This window comes from Chelmon rostratus, chromosome 13, assembly GCF_017976325.1.
Source record: "Chelmon rostratus isolate fCheRos1 chromosome 13, fCheRos1.pri, whole genome shotgun sequence".
NCBI classification, from domain to species: Eukaryota; Metazoa; Chordata; class Actinopteri; order Chaetodontiformes; family Chaetodontidae; genus Chelmon; species Chelmon rostratus.
Genome location: NC_055670.1, coordinates 15,473,208 through 15,494,644, shown reverse-complemented (window position 1 = coordinate 15,494,644; position 21,437 = coordinate 15,473,208). Strand labels below are relative to the sequence as shown.

Sequence of the window (21,437 nt, the reverse complement as noted above, 5' to 3'; positions counted from 1 at the left end):
GGGGAGGGGGGTCGGGGTTTCAAACCAGCAGCTTCTAATCCTGACACGCTGCCTCTGCCAATTATAAGGGCTTTAAACACGGCCGGTGGGAGGAAAAAACATGACCAGGGAGACCAGACTAGCGCCGGGGCGTATTTAGCAACATACAGGCAGACTGTAATTACATATATGGCCAACAGAGAGATTTAATGACTTTTTCCTCCTTCTAGTGATTGACAAGGCAGAAAGGTGGGGGTGAGGGGGATGGTGGTGGATAAGAGATGGCGGTAAGGGAGAGAGAGCAGGAGTCTCACTGTTTGATTTTGTTAAACAGAGTTTTTTACTTTGACAATTTATTGCCATATATGATCAATCAAAAAGAGTTTGGTGTGATTTGATGGAGTTTTTTGTTTTTTCAGATTTCACGGCCACGTATTAAAATATACGGAGCGGTGTGCAAAAACATGTTGCTCTGCTTTCCAGCATACTAGGTTTAAAATGAAACACTGATGAATGCTTTAATGGTTTGAGCATGGAAGTTCATTCTTGACCTTGGGAACAGCATGCGTGATCTTAACTCAAAGGTCAATTTGCCAGCTTTGTTCTGAGCTTTCAACCACATCCTGCAGTCTTCATCAACTGAGCAAGCTCCACCTGGGAATCGAGCCTGCTCAAGTGTCATCCCATGACCCACTGTCCATGCAGAAACATTGATGTTGTGATAGCAAGTGGTCTTGAGTGAGTAGATGTTAAGCCCTGCCTTCATTCAAAATGATAGTAGTAGGAGGGAAAAGAGCAAATATGACTATTTATTCAGACCTGACCAACATTTTACATGCAGGTCACTTGGTGACACCTGCCGACCTGTGGTCAAAAAAAAAGCTAGTAAATCAGCCTTTGAGCTGACATCATTTGATCACACATGCTGCGTGTTTACATCCGTACTGGCTGAAACAAAGTTAGACCGTCCAACATGTTAGCATGTGTAAACTAAAAGTCACCATAATATTTGGGTTCAGATAAATCGAATTGAAGTCGAAGCCCACCTAACGTCGATAATCCACAAACATCAGCAGAAACTTTGTAGCTTCCCTGCTGATGCTCGGTCAGGTCTATATGCAGCTTCAAATCATAGTTGTTATGGGGGCTTTTTGCCCTCAGTCTGGTCTTCAGCAAGTGAAACATGCTCACCTGGAATGAGTTTGTGTGACTGAATTTGCCAATCACGAACCTTCCACAAATAATTGGTTTCTTCGATAATGGTAATAATAATAATAATAATAATAATAATAATAAAAATAATTGTATTTATAGAGCACATTTCACAGTACTCAAAGGCACCTAAGTTGAATTTATCATAAATTTATTAAATTTTATCAAAGCATAATTAATCACTCATTAAAAGCAGATCAGAAAAGGTTTCGATTGGGGATTTGAACATGACCGATCGGTGCAGTTTTCAATGTGTCTGGGGAGAGAGTTCTGGAGGGTGGGGGCAGCTATATGGCTGCAAGGTCCTGTGTGGTGGAGACAAGAGGTGGGCATCAGAGGAGCCGAGGCTATGGGAAGGGGTGTGGTGGTGGTGGAGCAGGTCGCTGAGGTAGGAAGGACGCCTGGCTATACAGGGCTTTGTGAGTGAGAAGAAGGACTTTGATTTGGAGGTTCTGCAGGACGGGGGTAATGTGGTCGGAGCGGGAGTGGGTGAGTAGGCGGATGATGTGTCATTAAGACCTCTATTGGAGTAGTCACTTCTAGATATGAGGTGGATCAAAGAATTGGAAGCAGAGGTGTAGAAGGATGGGTGGAGATAATCTATGTTTTTTTTTTTTTTTCAGAAGGGCACCAGGCTTTATAATTATATTCCTTCTGCTTGTTTTGATGTAAAAGAATACCCAACACCCATGGGTAGGATTGCCAGTAATGATACAATGTGATATCTGAGTATTTAATATCAGGTGGTGTTTCATCAATTCAACCGCATTAACATCTGCACTGTCACCTATTTAACCAAGAATACGTTTACAGCCATTCTAGCATGCTAACAAGCTCACAGTGACAGCGTTTACATGCTGAGGTTTCACAGATAAGATGTCGTCATGTACAAAAGCGTAGTTTCTCAACATGAAGTATGGCTGAGTTTTTCTAGTATTCATCATAGTATCTAGTATTTATCATGTTATCATTTGACGTGATAATGGCACGAACGATTGCAGTTAATCATGATTTCATTGCCACTTCATGGCAATTCATCCATTAGTCCACAAATGTCTGCAACAGGAAAACTCAGGGAATCACCAAAGTCATTTGGATTCATTGTCTGTGAACCAGGAATATCTGTGCAAACGTTGTGCTTATCCATGTAAAACTTGAGATAGTTCACGGAATAAGTGAAATCTGTGACCTGCGAGGGTGTTGTGTGCTGTACATATTGTAAAACCCCATGTGGCAAATTTTGATTTGTGATATTGGGCTATATAAATAAAATCCACTTGACTTGGTGGTGTTATAGTAAATGAAAAGTCTGGGGATCATCTAAATAATGATGATTCATCCTCCGTGCACCTTCGGTATGAAGTTTCATGGCAATCCATTGTTGTTCAGACATTTCATTAAGGTGAACCAGATAATAACGTGAACCTCATGGTGATGCAAGAGGCAAAGTCAGAGGGGATTCAACAGGCTTCGCTCTCTGGGGACCATGAACGTCTGTATAAAATTTCACAGTGATCCATCTAATAGTTGTAGAGATACTTCAGTCTGGACAAAAAAGATGGCCCAGCCTCAGTCGTCAGTGAAATGTCTGCAGCATATCAACTGTATGTGCTTCTCAGAGCTATCTGACAAGAGAAAAGGTTGTGTAACTGTATTTGTTACACAGTCCCCTAAGTCCCCTAAATATGTGAAATCCTGAAAATAAGTTTCTTGTATAAATGGGCTCTGAAATCTGCACATTATTGCTTTTATCTCTTGACTATAAAGATTTCTTAATCATTTAAGACCCACAGAAACATGATGTTTTCATATGCTGTGTGTAGATAGCGTGCTGCTCTTGTTTACTCCCTCGCAAGCATCTTACATCATTACAACCGCAGCAACATAATAATAGCGTGCACTGCAGACACACACACACACACAAACAGACATCCACACACACACACCTCGTCCCATCCTTTCATCGCACACCACATTCACACTTCCCATAAAAGCCTGGCTTCTTAAACGATGGGTCGGAAGCCAAGATAGGTCACAGCCCTACTTCCGGTGGGTTGCCACATGATAAAGAGCCCTCATATTGTTTAATGAGGCTGCATCCTGGGCTATATTTCTCCTTTTGGCTTTAAAGGCAGAGGATGTGAAAGAAGTAGCCATAAACATCCCTTTTATTGGTGATAGATCTCTCCAACCACCCATCTTTCCATTATGCATCAAAACGTTCTGGTCTCCACCTTTAATTTCTCCCTTTGAATCTCTCTAATCTGTCTCTCTCAATGCAACCACAACCTGTTACCATGGAGATGACTGAATCACGGTTCATGACACCAGGTAGGGTGTTATTGGACTATGCACGCCACAGTTTCTGAGTTGCTCTAAATATGTATAAATTTGCCAGCATGTTATCCAGGTCAGGAACAAGGTTTTGTCAGACAGGGTTCACTTTGTTATTTAACCATTTTTTGGTGAACCAACAGGAATAATATTTCATCTGGTAACATTTCCAATCAAGGAAGTGCTGCTTGTGAATCACTGGTGGAAAATGACTCAGGCTATGACAAGTCCCTCTTGGTCCTGCTCTGAAAAAGTGATAAGTAGATGAAATGGATCTCGAGACGGCAGTATCTTCGCAATACAGTCAAACAGAAATGTGTGCCTGTTTTGTATTGTATAGATTTGTAAATCTTAAGTATGGCAACATGGAAATCAGCCTAATACGTCTTACAGGGAATGTATGTTGTGAGGAAAGACAACAAAGCCCTCACAAAAACGTACACAACAATGGCATCTGCGGTAAGAAGAGGACTCCAGGACAGTTTGATCCATTATAAAAGTGCAGATTTGCTTTGACAAGCTGAACCTCAAAATGATTTAATTTGAAGTGTCAGCACTGTCCAGTCTGAAGTCTCTTTTTTCAAAAGAGATGCTTTTGTCCATATAAATTCGTCAAAATAGACCTAACAGGAATCACGCCCTGGGCAGAAACTCAGACTGTCAGAGTTTCAGAGCAGCTCTGCTGCTTCATATTGATAAAGTCAAGGATGTAAATATGTCCAGAAGGGCAAGCAAAAATCAACTTAGGTTCAAACCGCATCCTTTGTTTTAATGTATAACACTTTACCTTGCAGTGCTTTATTCTGCTCCTGCCAATAACTGTCCAACCAGACATATATCACTCGCTTCACTGCATCAGTTCCCGTCACTCGTCTCTTTAAAAGCCTTCTAGACAGATAAAGCTGCCCCAGCTCTGTACATCTGTAAGGCTCCACATTCCCAGCCCCTCTGAATTATCCACCATGCGCTCTGAGCTAATTCAAAACATGGGGGAGCGTTCAGGAAGTGGAGGAGGCTTTACACTATGAGAAACTTCAATACAAATGCAGACTGGTTATTGGACAGGTATGTGTGATAGCTTGTGTCAACCAGGCACAGTGAGCTAGCTGTCTGGTATTTGTTGATGCGACGTAACAAAGCTCAGCTTGCACATGAGCACAATTTTAAAGCATTTTATAAACATCTGACACAACTTACATTGCCCCTCACCTTGTCTACTGTTTGTCAGCTATTGTTAGGCTTTTACTGCTGGCTCAAACAGTGGTAGGCTACGATCTCATCTGAACTGAAGGCTTATTATTGAAAATTTACATAACATAAATACATCAAACATAGCGGCTTCTTGGATATTCCGTAAGTCCTGCGTCAGGTATCTAAAGGAAAACTTCACTTAAAAGATATTTTTTAAAAGTCTGCAAGTGTTTTCGCCTACACTTTTCTTCACTTTTCACCAGATAGCCTATTATTAAAGAACCAAACTTTACACTGCACCTTTGAAATTGTCTTTCAAACTTGCAGAACAGTGCTCATATTGAATATTTTTCTTATTATCTCCGACTATTTTGCTAACACTCAAACAGATCTGTAAACTTGAACAGGATGCCAGGGCAGTGTCCCTGCCATGCACATATTCTCTCTCTCTCTCTCTCACACACACACACACACACTCTTACATACATCTTGCTCCCAGCAGATGTTTCGTCCACCGCTGCCTTCCCAGAAACCCACAAGTGAGCGTATTTTCCCGCCGCAGGGTCGGGGAGCAAAACCACTGAAGAAGACCGCTGCACCCCAACATAAAACAAAACACCAGAGGGAAAAAAAATGTACAGAAAACCTTTCAAAAAGGAAAGGAAGGGAAAAAAGCAAAGGATTTTCTAATCCATCCTTTATTGAGGTGGCTGGTTTTCGGCAGCGCAACCTTTTTTATGTGTGAGAAGCCTGGCCTGTAATTTGGGTAGCCACGACGACCAGAGGGACTTGTAATAAAACGAGACTCTATTCTGGGATGCTCTGTAATAATGGACGCCACCATCCACTCCTCTTGTTAGAGATGGAAGGATGGATGGAGGGATGGAGATGGATGGACAGATGGATGGCAGCATCACATATGGACAGACTGAAAGACAGATGGACAGTGGATGGACATGAGCGCTTTGAGAGGAGAGAAATTGGAATTAAAAGCAAAAAAAGCTGAATCAATAGCTGGAGAGAGTCTTGTCAGACAAATCAAACGATTGACTGGACTGACAGAAGAGTGGACAAATGGATAGATGGCTTGATGGACAAACAAACTACCCAATTAAATCGCTCACTCGAGCTCACACCAACTAACTCCTTCACTCTCAGCCTCCCTCTCAAACACACAAATTTACCTGTTGTGATCAATACCTGGCAGGACTTCTGAGTGGCCAGTACGGCCTTCAACACTGTTACAAGTCCCTGTGGTTGAATTTCTGCATTCAGACACCTCTCTATAATCTCCACGCCATGTTAACAGTCACCCATTATGCAAAGGCCATAATTAGGAAATCACATTGGCATATACATCCTGTCATTAGAAGTGTCTATTGCTATTGCATTGTAATTACATTTTAGTAGGTTGTTATTACACCATTTAGAAGCTGTCCGTCTTACCTCAATCTCCTCCTTAATTGGTTATGCTGGTCTGTCCCGCCCCCCGGGTCCGCCCACCTCTTTGACGGAACATTCCAGTGGTCTAAGCATTTTAAGCTGGAGAGTATTACAACTGAGTCTAATATGCCACAGAATGAAAGAAATGAAGGAGGAGGAAAAAAAAGTGGGCAGAGTGAGAGAGAGAGAGAGAATTTGGTGAAAGGCAGAACTTGGGAAGAGGGGTAAAGAAAAAAGGGATGGAGCAGAAATGAAAGAGGGAAAAAAGGGTGAAAAACACAGTTTTCTTGTTGCATGACAGATTCCCTCCCAGCCAACCAAGGCTTGTCCTTTAATACCCAGAAGCCTTCATGTGGCTTCTCAACGATTGCACATGGGGCAAAGCTGACCACATCGCTGCCACGCTGCTTATTATACTGCATTGCTCACACTCTGCATGTGTGTTTGCATGTGTGTGTGCGTGTGTGTGTGTGAAACAAAGTGGCCATATACAGTTAATGCGTACACATGCAAGTGTGCATGTGTACGCTTGTTGGAAAGCAGCATCAGTCATGCAGAGACGGGTTCAATGAGACTTGCATGTCTTAATTTGTCAACACCCTAGTGATGGATGGCAGAGAGGAAAAGGAAATTTTAAAATATGTGGGGAAATGGGAAAGAGGAGAAAACCATTTCCAGTGTTGCAACTATTTCAACAGAGGTAAATTTTACAAAAATAAAAAAAAGTGTAAAAATATGTGATGTGCTCTGTCATGTCTCAGTTTGAAATGGGTAGCCATCAGCATTTTGTTGAGTGACTTCTAATTTGCTTATCACTAACTTTTAATTCTGCTTTAAGGATAGAAATATGAAACGCTATAAAATATTAATTTAAATCTAATTTAAACAGGGTTGCTTAAATTATAAAAACATAAAGAACTGTCAAATAGAGGTTATTTGACCAACATCATTTAAAAGAAAAAAAGATATATATGTGTTCTCGAATTGTGGGTCATTCCAAGTGCTGTAGACCTACAGCAAGCCTGACTGTGCTGTATTTACTCTCAGTGGTAAATTGGGTGATGGACATTCTCATCATGGGGTAAAAATAAACAATATCATACAGTACCAACGAGGCTTCACTTCATCAGGGCTTTACATACCCATGCATATAGTATGCGGACTCACCCACACAAATACAGGCCCACTGGACACACTGCATGAGTTTTCCACCACTGTCAAAGGCAAGAATAGATGGACGAATGAGAGGAAAATGAAGGACGGAGACTATGACATGAAGCAAAACATGTGTTCCTTTCTACTGACCGCAAGGACTTCCTCTTTATGACCTTCGTGACCAGCCTCGTACACAGCATGCACACACATACACACACAAACACGCATACAAAGTGCAACTCTCTGAAACTTACTATGAGATCGGATGTCTGATGAAAATTATATTTGAATGCATCTAAAGCAATGATGATTATTTTAAGATTATGCAAAAAATAAAAATCTAATCTGAAGAAAAAAAAGGAAAGCAAAACAAAAAAAAAATAAAAGCCAAACAAAAATAAAAGGAGAAGAAGTTATGAATAAAGTTGTCTAGTTTTGATATTTGTCCCTGATAACTGCCCCCTGAGATACTAATGGATGGTAATGAGATTCAACCCCAAACACACATCCTAAATACAGTACACTCACCTGTTGGTTATATTCACTAATACTGCAACACTTACCACTCTGGAATAGCATAGGCACAGTGTAGCGAGATACGGGATGAGTGCGTAGCTATATATACAACCCTGATTCCAAAAAAGTTTGGATGCGCTGTAAAACATAAGTAAACAAAATGTGATAACTTGCTCGTCCTTTCTGACATACACTCAAGTGAAACAGTTCAAAAGCAACATATGTGAACATTTTACTTCAGCAGCTTCAGTGATTTCTGTAAATATCTGCTTATTCTGAATTCAATGCAGCAACACATTTCAAACAAGTTGGGACAGGAGCAACTAAAGACTGGGAAAGTTGTAGAAGCTCCAAAAACACCTGTTTGGAACATTCCACAGGTAAACAGGTTGATTGGTAACAGGTGATAGTATCATGATTGGGTATGAAAGGAGCATCCTGGAAAGGCTCAGTTGCTCACGAGCGAGGATGGAGCGAGGTTCAACACTTTGTGAACACATGATTGGCTAAAGGATGTTACTACATGGCTTTGGGAACACTTCATGAAACTGTTATAATGTGATTTCATTCTGTTTTAATTTACTTTTTACACAACGTCCCAACTTTTTTGGAATCGCGGTAGACTATTTACTCACAGAAATGTTAACTTTACACATTAACATCCATTTTAATCATTCATATTGTTAGAAACTACAGTGAAATAGTTTGACAACATATTCAATACTACAATGGACCTTATTGGTGTTTTGTCAGGCATATAATAATAAATGATAACATATTTTAGCAGAAAGCCTTTTTCATGGAAGGCAATTGACATGTCACGTGAGGAAAAGTTAATAAATGACGGCTGAAGTCCATGTAGGTGCCTCAATATACTCCTGGTATATACTCCTGGTACTGTAAATGCAGGCTTAGTATCACACTGGCGAGGTGTTCTGTTATAGAAAGTAGCCATCGTTAATGCTGTTATATCGATGGCTCCATTCTATTATAGTAACACCTGTGGTTTTCCTGCTGTAATGAGTCAAAATTTCTGCTGTGAAAGAGACCTATTATACTCATTCATACACATGCTGCAGTGCCTAACCTCATTGTATGGCGCTGTGCAGACTGATTCTGATTCTCAAAGTGAGTTTGAGGTTGTTCAACATTATTTGACATTTGCTACCCTCTGCTGTTCAGCAGTCAAACTTCCACACAGGTTAATCATTTTCTCGAATTGACGATAAAATAAATAAGTGATACATTTAAACACCATATAATAGTCAAAAAAACAATAAACTGTAATATTTTATCAGAAAACAGGGTTCAGAAACCATGCATTCAAAGCACAGTCAATGTTTGAAAACCATCTTTTATACCAATCAATTTGCCTTTTCTTTTAATCGTCTTTTTGCATGTAATGTCCAGTTGATCAGTATTATGAGCAACACGTGTTATTCGTGTTTGTTTGCAGGACTTGAACACGTGAATATCATGACTCAGTACATAATGAACACATACCCATCTGAATTGTTGTCACGCAGCAGCTTTAGGTCAGAACTTCCAAATATAGACAAGACAGGAAGAGACACGCACACACATACACACACATACACACACACATACACACACACACACACAGACACAAACAGCTTAGTGTTCAAGAACGTTTGTGAGAGGGCTTTAAAAAGTTGTCAAATGGCCAATTACAGTCAGCCAAATAGGGCTAGGGGTGTGTGTGCATTTGTGTGTGTGTCTACGTGCCCGTGTGTGCGGACAGGAAGTGGTGGTGGCTGGTCTGAGGTCTGTGGCAGGAAAGAATGGTAACTATGCTGTTGCTGTGACTACGACTGGTCACAGCGCAGGCTTTGGGTTTCCTGACACGCTGCAGCCCGAAACCGCATCCCACCATCACTCCATCTGGCCATACCTGCTGCGTCCGCCTCATTGATCATGTTATAATAAATCATTATTTTAATTCATCTCACCTTTAACCATTTCTCCCCTTGTATGCAGTTTTTTCTTTTTTTTGGCCTTTCTCTTTTTCATCCACCCTGCATCCCACAACAACCCAACACTCTACTCCATGCCCAGTGGCATCTATATAAAATGCTTCCTTACTAAATGCTGCTCCACCCTTCTCTTTAAACATTAAACGCTGCACAACAGCGTAACCACAGGAACTAAAAGGCCGTGTTTCTGTGCTGTTTACTAGCCTGAGGCATACCGCATCCCTCTCATTCACATCTGGGCCCACAACCATCTACAACCAATGAGAGAGGGACCAATGATATCAGTGAGGAAATTCATCACTTATGGCACCTTTTTCAGAATTTTGTTTCCAACACCATGACAGCAATGATAAATAGTCATGCAATTTTGAATTTGTGTTATTTGTTAAATTTATGGTGTGAAGTCAAATACTTTTAGAACCTCATGATCTTCATTTTAAAATCTAACAGTGTGTTCAAGCATCAGTCTGGGATAAATGTTCAGGCTGGGTAATTCAAGTATCACACTGTCTCCTGCTGTAACTACATCATACTCATTCAGCGGGGAAAACATTTACACTTGAGATTCTGCAAAATGAATCAGGTGGCAACAGACATTTCCCAAATATTCAAGGCTCATTATTTTTTCCGCAAAGTTGCCAGAAATAAGGACTCCAACACTATGAACAAAAGCATGGGCTTTGGGGACGCAATGGAAATAAACACATCCCAAATCAAACTCCCACCAGCAGATGTCAGCCTTGCCAAAGGAAGGCGTCAAAGAAGGCTGCAAATTATGCCAAAAGAGGGTAATGGGTTCACCAATTCAGCACAGCTACATGGAAACTTTCAGAAGCCATCTTTTGAACGGCTTCAAATGCGCACCCCTTTGAATAATCATCATCATACTGCTAATACCATGTATTTTGTCATACCTGCACATTAACACAGGGAAATTAAAAAAAATGTTGCTAAATTGAAAACTGACACACTTCATAAGGCCACTTGCAGTTTTAGAGGTAAGGTTACATTATTACATCATTGCACTCACTTTATTGTGGTTGGGTTTGTTCTTCTTTTCTTATGTTATTGTAATTGTATTACATTATTTGTGTTTTATTTTAAATAAAAGACTATTATATTCATTGTATTGTATTCACTCTTGTGGGTAGTAACACTTTTTTCTTTGCTATCGTTTTATTTATCTGTTATTTAATCATTAATTTTTATTCGCCCAGTCATTTATGATCTAATGAGCGGAGTCCAGCCTGGAACGCGCATGCGCAAAGCAGAGGACGTGGTCTGCCAGCTCAGCTGACAACAGCAGCTCCTCTGCAGCCAGATGATGATGGCAGACTCTGGAAGTAGCGAAGAAGTAGCTGTGATCGGTAACACCGATATCACTTCAACGGAATCCGAGAACAACATTATAAACACGGTCGTACTTTTTGTTATTGTCCACGTCAGACATTTCTGGAGTTTAAAAGCCTGGTTTCACTTGTGAAAACTTTCCCAAACAGGCCTAACGTTAATGTTACGTTAGCTAGGTGGAGGAAGTGTCATGTAGAGCAACGGAGACTTTTCCACGCACCTTTTCAAAGAGCTGTAGCGTGTTTTTTAGAGTGTTAACCTGCTTTAATTGTAAATTTGTTTTTCTGCTCTGTCAAGTAACGTTAAAGTTCCAAAGTTAGCTTAAGTTGCTCTTGCTAACAGTGGTTCGAGGCTAACTCACTTTGTAAACTTTGCTTCTGACGTTAGCTTGCAAGCTAGCAAGTTTGAACGCTAATCCTAAAGTTTTGCTTAACAAGTTTATGTCAGAGTCCTCGTTGTATCCTACAAGTTTAGTCTTTAATGGCCGTGGTCTGTAGTAAGATCTTTAGTTTCCTACTTTGGCAATGATTTTTTTGTACATTATTGGTGCCAGCACTGTCATGTCTTGTGACCTGCACCCTCCTGTCATAACCCTGTGAACAGAAGCACAGTGTTACTGTAAAGTTATCTACAATCACCAAACAGCTGCCTGTGCCTCAGTGTTCATCTAGTTTCATGCTTGTTGTCTGTCTGTTTAGAATATATTTGGATATAATACAACCTTATTGTCCACTAGAGTGGAAAATTGTCTTTATTGTTCTTTCTTTTATTACTTTTACCTTTACTGACCTGTCGCCTGATGTCATTTTTCCTCCCTTTCTGATGCCTACTCTAATATTTGTTGCATATGTTTTACTTTCCCTCATATAAACTGTCTTTTTTTCTTGTCCTCACACCTTATTTTGTCTTGTCTGTGTAGATGGTGGAGAGAGGGACAGCTCTATTGAGGAAAATGGAGATAAGTGTGGCAGAGGCTGAGAAGAGAACAGGGAAGAACACGGTTAACATGCAGGAAACCTATACAGTGTACCTCATAGAAACACGGTAGGTCAGAAACTGGAGCATCACTCACAGCTTATGTAAATAGCTTAATGGTGGTGCAGATAAAAGAGCTGTCACATGAAGAGTGAAGTGAGGCCATTACACCTACACTGCTTCAATATTAAAAGCACACAGGACATATTTGCTCTTTTATGCACCATTTTGGATTTCAGTGCAGATGCTACGATTAATCACTTAACAAGACATTTTTTCTTTCCTTTTTTTCTTGACAATATTTTGAACCTTGACCAAGTATGATACTACAGTTGTCATATTTACATTAGAGAGTTTGTCCGCAACTTCAAGTTCATCACCTACAACGAGCAAAAGCTTTTGTCAGAGTAGAATAAAGGTTTGCGCACTTTTTAGGATTGCTTATTTAACGTGGTTAAGCAGAACAAACTCAATGAGTAGAATAGCTTTCACGTACCTCACTGTCTTGTTAGACCTCTTAAAGAATGTGATTTCAGAACTGAGACGATTGCTTGGCTGTATAGGTGGCTCTTTCCAATTAGTTTAGTTCATAGGTGCTGAATCTTTTAAAAGATGATCACAATACCTATAACAAGATTATTTTTCCCTCCCTCACTCAGAAAGGGCCATTTGCAGTCGAAGTTGGATGTGCTATGTTGCTCATTCTGTGTCTCAAGTTGTTTTGAACAAGAAGAGTGCCTCCAATGTCTCACCCCCTCTAAAATAACACCCGACCATGCCATTTATTCCCATTCTCCCGTCCCCAGGCCAGCTGAAACTGTCCCAGAGGGAGGTACGCCTGCCGCCCCCGACACTTTGTGGAGACGCTACAGTGAGTTTGAGCTACTCAGAACATACCTCATGGTCGCCTTCCCGTACATCATCATCCCTCCACTGCCAGAGAAAAGGGTGAGTGACTCGTCGGTGGAAGGAGAAATATGATTCATTAAGTCAAAATAATTTGCTTGGTACAACTAATCGCTGTCATTGAGGAAGAGACTTGAGAGTTTGTGATAGGACTTGTTCATGTGTTGTTGCTTAATGACATTTATTCAGTCTTTTGTTTTAGTTTGCTCTCAGTTTCTGGTTCCTGGTAGTATGTGATATACACCTTTGTCTTTTTGTCACCTAACTTTTTTCTTGTTTTCTTTCTTTTTTTTTTTTACTCCCTGTGCTCCCTTCTTATAGGCAGAGTTCGTGTGGCACAAGCTGTCAGCAGACAACCTTGACCCCGACTTTGTTGAGCGACGGAGAGTCGGCCTGGAAAACTTCTTGCTGCGTGTTGCATCGCATCCTGTCCTTTCCAATGACAAAATCTTCTTCCTGTTTCTGACAGAGGTCAGCACTCCAGCTTGCTATACATAATGTCCCATTGAAGTTGTCTGCCATGCATATGTCAACATGCACCCTCTCAGAGTCTAACAAGGATTTCACACTGACAGCACTTTGATAGCACTGTGGCAAAACAAAGCAAGAGGATGGTGGGAGGATACAGACAAAGAAGAAGAAACATGAAAAGACAATTTGAGTCAGAGGGAATATCAAATTGCAGTGGAAAAACAGAGGCAGAACCGGTTTTTTGTAGGAGCCCTCTGCAGTGACACCCTTCTGTACCAACATAGTGATCTCATTGACATGAATGAGAGAGCCTTTAATTTTTTTTGCCACAGAGCCATTACATGTACCCATACCAGGTAGAATACATAACAGCACATAACCCTCATTGGCTTTGACAGCCCCATCTTTACACTGTGTGGTTGATAATCCTGTCTGTTGTATTTCTGTCATCTGTCAATCATCTGTCCTCAGGAGAAAGGATGGAGGGAGGCAGTTTTGGACACAGGTTTCCAAGACAAGGTATACAGTTTGTTCACACTTCACACTTTGAGACTTTGAAACTGTTTTACCAACATTCATAAAGTTCTGAGAATTTAGTCGTTAATTAACATCTACTTCTTCATAGATTTTCCTGTATGCAGATTCAAACCCTCTTAACATGTGTGTAATTCTGTTCCCTACCAGGTTGACTCCAGACTAAAGTCTCTGAGTGCCATGTTTAGAGTGAAGAACCCTGACAAGTAGGTGTAACAGACGGGCGGCTTTTTCCAAAAATAAGTTTACTTTTTATTGGTTTGCCACTGCAACATTTTGCTAGGATTTATACATAACAAGAGATTTTATGAGATTGCTGAATAGTTTCAATCATCTAGTGACAAAATAGGAAGTAGAAGGTATAATAGATTATTAGAATTTCTCTAGGGCTACACAAACTGAAACACCAATTTGTAGATTCAGTGAATCACTGTTTGAGTTATGATCCATTTGTTCTGTTCTCCAGGCGGTTCACCGCACTGAAACACTACAGTGATGAACTGAACACTGTCATCTCTCAGTTACTCAGGGTGCGAGCGGTGAGTGTTGGCATGTACACACACACACAAGCACGCATGCCTATATATACCGTGTCCGCTTGGATCTGGCCAGTGTGTTTTTGCAGACTGGGTTGTGTAGCATGCACATCCATATTTCACTGACATTTAGCCTGCCAACTCCTGACAAAATTGTCTTTGTATTTAGCTTGCCAGAATTTTTACTTCCTCCATTCTACTCTCTGCAATTTTGTCTTGGGAGAGTAGTACACAGTCAACTTGCGTGAGCTCCTGTATTGTGAGCACAGCCTACATTTTTTTATGAACCAGTATTGTGCTGCATTTTTTTTTCTCGCTGTCCATGACTGTGAGTTAAAAGCTGCATTAGACTATAAGGTGTGATGATTGTGAATGTCAACAGTTGCAAGCCTTTGATGTAAATAGAAAGTAATTTGAGTCAATATTAGTACCAAAAATATAGCCTAAGGTGTTTTAAAAGGGGAATCACCTGAAGTAGAAACCTGTGTTCATAATGACGGTTTAAATTTTCTTTTTTTTAGAAAGTAGCTGACAGGCTGTACGGCGTTTACAAGGTCCACGGTAACTACGGCAGAGTCTTTAGGTGAGAAACATCTGTTCTGCTGTTATTGCATTTCTGAACTAATAAAACTCAAAAGAGGACACTGGATTTAAACCAAATAAGCATTAACAAGCTCCAAGTTTAAATTTGGTGTGTTGTATCTAGCTACTTTTGATCTACATGCTTATGGAAACATGTAAACCACATCATATTTGACATCACACGTTTTCTTTCTGTGTCTGTAAGGACTTCACATTTTTTCTCATAAGGAAATAGAGGTACACTACATCTTTATGTACAATACATACTGATGCATTCATCATTAAAGGGGGCCATAGATTAATCACAGTTTCATCTTCACCATTCTTGTGTGTTTCTGTATTCTTTGGAAGTTGTATATTTGAGCCGATATTTGTAAAAACATAAAAAGAAGAAGAAGCTTTGGACATTTAGGAGCAAATGGTAGCACAAAAAGCACCATGTTGACATTTTGATTTGAATGCCTGAATTGTTGTGTCTCCAGTGAGTGGAGTGCTATCGAAAAAGAGATGGGAGACGGACTTCAGAGTGCAGGACACCACATGGACACGTAAGCATTAGATTAAAGATGCTCTCGTACTAGTGTAAACTCTCACATACTCAAACTTTAGTGTGTTTTCTGGGGCAGTAATAAACTGGTCATTAAGTTACCAACTTAGACACATTCTCACGCATTCTTTTGCGTTGGTGCAGTTATGAATGCGACCTTGTGTGTATGTGCACAGATATGCTGCATCGATAGATGACATTCTGGAGGAAGAAGAGCACTATGCAGACCAGCTGAAGGAGTACCTCTTCTACACTGACGCTGTCAGGTAAGTGTTGGCGTGTGTTTTAGAAAAAGACAGACACGTATCTGCATCAGGCCAAACAAGAAACTGTCATGCAATATTAGGGAATTAGGCTAAGCTCTTGTCAGGATTGACAGATCGTCAGAATAGATTGAAAGTTAGTGCTCAAATTAATATACGGTATTATTATGGTATATTAATCCTGTTGGAGTGTTGTCTGATTGATTTTTGTGTAGCTGACTCTGATCTCGAAGGCTGGACTCAAATTAAATCAGGCTCAGGAGGAGATGATCCTTCAGTTATCTGGAGCAGCAACGTTTAATTGAATAATCAGTTCAGAATAAATGAATTGCCAACTATTTTTTATGATTGATTTATCATTTAAGTAGTTAATTAAAAGCAGAAATACCAAACATTTGACAGGTTCTCAAATGTGAGAATTTGCTGCTTCTCACATGAAACAAGACATTTGATGATGTCACCTTGTGCTGTATGATCTTGTGGTTCTGATGTTTTATAGATCAAACTATCAATTACTCATGAAAATCTGCAGATCAATTGACAATGATAATAATTGTAATTGCAATGTGTATATACAGTATATTACCATCTCTGCTTCCTCCTGGTTCAGGGCATTGGTCATTGTTGATGTTTGGCAAAGGTGATGCGAGTGGCTATAGAGATAAATCTCTCACTTTTCCACAGTCCTCATTGCTCATATGTTTATGCTGGGTTAAAGCCGTCATGCAGTAGGTTTTAGAGCTGTCTATTTGCCATTGTTCTATATCTTTATTCTAGACAACACATGCAGCAATATGCAAATGCTTCTTTGCATATTGAAACCGTTGTATTTCCGCAGAGCATATAATACAGACCAGTAGTTGTCAACAAACACTGTTGTTAGGGCTCCTCGACTGGATGGAGATCAGTTAATCAGCGATAATGCAAGTGTAATTTCTGACTGTTATAATACTGTAGCCTACACATTGCAATCGATTGCAGTTTTTTTAAATGCCACTTTGTGTGTGTGTGTGTGTGTGTGTGTGTGTGTGTGTGTGTATGTGTGTGTGAATTAAGGTCGGTTTGTAGGAAACATGAGTTGATCCAGTATGAGTTGGAGATGGCAGCTCAGGACCTCAGCAACAAAAAACAACAGAAAGAAGAGCTGGCTACTGGGGTAACACACTGGCACTCACACGCTGGCTCATCGTCTCGCACTTTCGCCTACACATCCTGGGCAAATACCCAAGTGCTAGACACACTCACACTCACACTCACACACACACACACACACACACACACACACACACACACACACTGACTGTTCCAAGGCAGTTGTCAAAATTGTTGAGTGTTGTGAATTAATCAACAGGAGCGTATTTAAAAACGTTTTTTTATGAAATTTGTGTTTATTTTGTGTGTGCGTGTCTGTGTGTGAATGTGTGTGCAGACAGTGCGCATCTTTTCTCTGAAGGGGATGACCAGCAAACTGTTTGGCCAAGAGAGCCAGGAGCAGAGGGAGAGCAGGTTGGCAGCCTTAGAGCAGAGTATCCAGGAGGGAGAGGAAGCGCTCAAGGAGAAGAACGCAGAGTGCTTGTAAGCTCAACACCAGTGATTCAGTCCTTAATTTGAATAATGACTGATTGGTTTAGTGTAAAATAATTTAAATTCGCCAAAATTGTGCAACATAGTTGCTTGCAGCTGTTGAGAGTCATCGTGAGGATCCTCAATAACAGGAGAACGTATACCTGATTACATTTTCTATGCACAGAGTGGCAGATGGAGTAACTCTCTTAAAGTTTGGGCCACTGGTCAGGTAGCCCAGAGTAAAAAAGGCCAAATCACTATGTGCCATTAAAAAGACATCAGTTGTATTTTGCAGTCAGTTTCAATACAAATAACAACTGTATCAATAAAGAAAAGCAGAAACTTGCAAATACACAAATGAGGAGCAAACCAATTACCCTATTGTTTGTTCAGATTCTTGTTCCTCTACTGCTGTTTCCTTGTATTCATTCTGCAGCAGCGCACCGCTGCTCGTTCACACTAATGTACAAGAGAATATTCTGTTAAAACAGATAAATTATGTTGTTTTGCCCTCATTGTTTCTCCAGGAGTGATGTAATGTATCCCCAGTGCATTTCAGGTGGAGCTGATCACTGCACCAGACTCCATTTAGAAAATTGCCTTTTAAATGCTGCGTTGCTTCTCAGCAGCCGGTCAGATTTTAACAGAAGAGGCAGTTTGACCTTGTGTGCTCTGATTAATTTGACATGCAGTCAGCACGCCAGTCATAATTTCATTTTAATGAAATCTCAGTACCTGGCTCCTGGTGTTCTTTACCACTGGAAGAAGGAAATAACAGAAGTAACAGGGTGAACCAGCTTTAAAAGTGCCTTTTTTTTTTTTTTTTTACATAAGCGCTATGTGGTGGATCTCATTTATGATGATGTCAGGGGTGCTTCAAGTGGATTTTGGAAAGTAACTGATAAATATGCTTGCAGTCTACGTGCGAGGCATGTCAGCAAAGAAACTTCAAAGTGTTAAATTTGAGTACTGGATTGGTGACAGTAGGTGGTAGGTAGAAAAACCTCAAAGCAGTCAACCCAGGCGAAACACTGTACCGTGCCCTCTGTTGTCCCCCTGCGTACCCACTCTTACACACACAATGACATTTGTCTCTGTTTGTGATCGTGTCTTCAGAGAGTATGTGCGAACAGCCTGGGAAGACATTGAACGTTTTAAGGAGCAGAAGGACAAAGATTTGCGTGAAGCACTAATCAGCTATGCCATTATGCAGATCAGCATGTGTAAGAAGGTATGTAGTTCTGTGTTATTTGTTCCTTTCTTTTTGTATACATACCTACTTAAAAATGGCAGGTGTTTTGTGATGTTAATTTTTTAGAAATTCCAGTTTCACTAAAATCCTCTCAAAATTGCTCTTGTTCTCTGTCACTCCTTCGCTGTCTCAGGGAATCCAGGTGTGGTCCAACGCCAAGGAGTGTTTCAACAAAATGTGAGCCACTTTTCAGCCAATTGCTCTCCCGTACCAGAACCACAGTCAGTCAGTCAGATTGGTCGGAGTGAGACCATCAGCCGATCTTTGAACTGCAGTTTTATGGAGCTGGCCATGGGAGCCCAGATACTTCCTCCACTTTGCTACGCTGACTCTACTTAAATTGATTCTGTTTCCTTTCCTCTCTCTGTCTCTCTCACATACATGTGCACACACACACAAGTTTCCAAGTCAGAGTCATTTAGTGGATCCGCGCCTTTTAAATCCAAGTGTCTTAACCGTACTGTTCTCTTGGCATTCTCCTGATGTGACTTTCATACTGCAGATCATCCAGATTTTCAGTGCTTTTTCCTCGATTGCTGCACAAACTGCATGTCCATGAGGAAAACCTGCACTAATAACGCACGATAGTGCAAAGAGCTGTTCAGTTTATTTCAGTTGTTACCCTTCTCTTGAATTATCTCATGAGAAGATGCACATTTCACTTCACCTGCTTTAGGACAATTGAAACAACCTATGTTTTGAGCTTTTCCGTGTTTTACTTTTAGGGATTCTGCTTCCAGATAGGGGTTTCACACATCATTTTTTGAAAAGGACAAAATAAGAATGGACCAAAAAAAAATTCCTACACATGTTACAAATGGCACTAGTGAACGGGCATCAAGCTTATTGGGTCTAATTTGACACTTAACAACACAATTAATTGGCACTCCACTACAGCATTTAACTTTGACAATTAGCCTGTCACCTACGCTAAAGTCTGCAAAACTTCAAATTATCTCTCTGCAAGACCATTTCAATAAAAGGGCAGATGTTGGGGAATCAGAATCAGATTAGCTTTAATTAATTGAATTAGTTGAAATTCTAGTCAATGGAGATACCAGTTGGAGATCAATCAGAAACAAGAAATCACATTGTAAGACAAAGGGAACATGGGCCTCTCTTTAGGAAGCCAGAACACATCCACATTTCCTGTCTGCCTTTTCATATTTCATACACTTCATGCTGAAGTCAGTCTTTTTGCTGTCATTGATCAGCTGACCAAAGTGCTTATGACCACATGGGGGAGCACAGGAGTGGGGCTGACAACCTTGGTGTAGTTTTGGTAATTGATACTGATTTTTTTTTCTTGGTCAGATAGTCACGAAGGCCTTATAGGTTTGGTTACAATGGAGTGGAGCCTTTGTTCTTGAATTCCTTTTTGGGCGACTGAAACATGGCGCCCCCACAAACTACCTGAGCTACCACATGCAACCATAAGTGTTGTTTAAAGCAACACATACATACCAATAACTGGGGCTCGTCTTTGCTCTCGAGTTTTAGAGCCTTGATAAGAACATTGGTTTTGTACCTCTCTGCCCACTGTCAATGTGCCTCACCCCCTTTTCTGATATTAAGTCTGCACTAAATAGTCAACCTGAGTTACAAAGAGGCTTCAGGTCAATGTTTATGAAATGTACTGACCAAGTAGTGGAAACTTTAACCACAGATATGTTGGACCCTTGAAATCTGTCTCAATACAAATTCTACACATACACAATACATGTGCTACTATTGCTTCCTGTATGATATCTCTCTAAGGTGGGAAAATGTGTGCAAAATGAATATGGCATGTAAAAACATGTAAAAAGTTCCAGTCAGCAAACCTTCCTTTTCATAATAAACAATCAGTTTCCTGGAATAATCCCAAATTGAGGCTTTATGTATGTTTTTTATAATAAATGTGTTCAATGAGAAATTGTTTTTATGTTTATGTAATCATTGTGCTAAGACACTAATAAACATGTTTCTTTTTTTAAACTTTTCATCGCATTTTTATAGCAAATGATGTACAAACGAGTCAATGAAGACATGAACACGAAGGAAGCAGGCCTTTAATGAGCCCACTCGAAAGGTCAGACTGGTGAATCACACAGCTTGACCTTGTCTTTTTTTCCATGACATCTATATTGATGGTGTATGAAAATCTGTGTGTTTACACTCGTGTGATGGTGTCATATTAATGCCTGTCTGCTCACTTCTTGCATGAACTGTCAAATCACATGGGAGAAGTTTTTATTACCTAGCTTATTGAAGCATTAATATTATCAAGTCACTTCTGTAATGAATACATGCGTCATCATCAATTTTCGTAAACTACATGCGTAATTAACTTTTTATTTAACATTTTTTTAAAAAATAGATTGAATTTAAGGTGCTAATTGGAGAAGATCCTTTGATGCATGATGTTTGCTAATGTGTTTTACTGTAAAAACATTTTAAAAATGAAAATTCATGAAAGTATTGTAGTTTAGTTAAATGTGTAAAGGATTTTAAAGATGCATCCCTCTTTTCACCATTTTCAGTTTTTGATGTGCAGTACGAAAGAAAAAGCTAATTATAGTAATATAGAAACAGGGAAACCGTAAGGAAATTTGCCCTGTGGAAGTCTGAAGGCAGCTGTCTAGAATGGTC

General features: G+C 40.2%; 1 protein-coding gene across 1 annotated transcript; it reads left to right on the top strand.

The window, feature by feature from the left end:
* The first annotated feature begins 11,107 nt into the window (after positions 1-11,107).
* On the top strand, positions 11,108-20,674 carry LOC121615971 (sorting nexin-4-like). The gene is made up of 14 exons (XM_041950535.1): positions 11,108-11,241; positions 12,094-12,218; positions 12,956-13,097; positions 13,377-13,526; positions 13,998-14,045; positions 14,211-14,266; positions 14,527-14,599; positions 15,118-15,179; positions 15,661-15,726; positions 15,902-15,991; positions 17,045-17,144; positions 17,418-17,563; positions 18,671-18,785; positions 18,940-20,674. The coding sequence occupies exons 1-14, from the start codon at positions 11,146-11,148 to the stop codon at positions 18,985-18,987; spliced, it is 1,317 nt and encodes a 438-aa protein (XP_041806469.1). The 5' UTR covers positions 11,108-11,145; the 3' UTR covers positions 18,988-20,674.
* Positions 20,675-21,437: the final 763 nt, after the last annotated feature.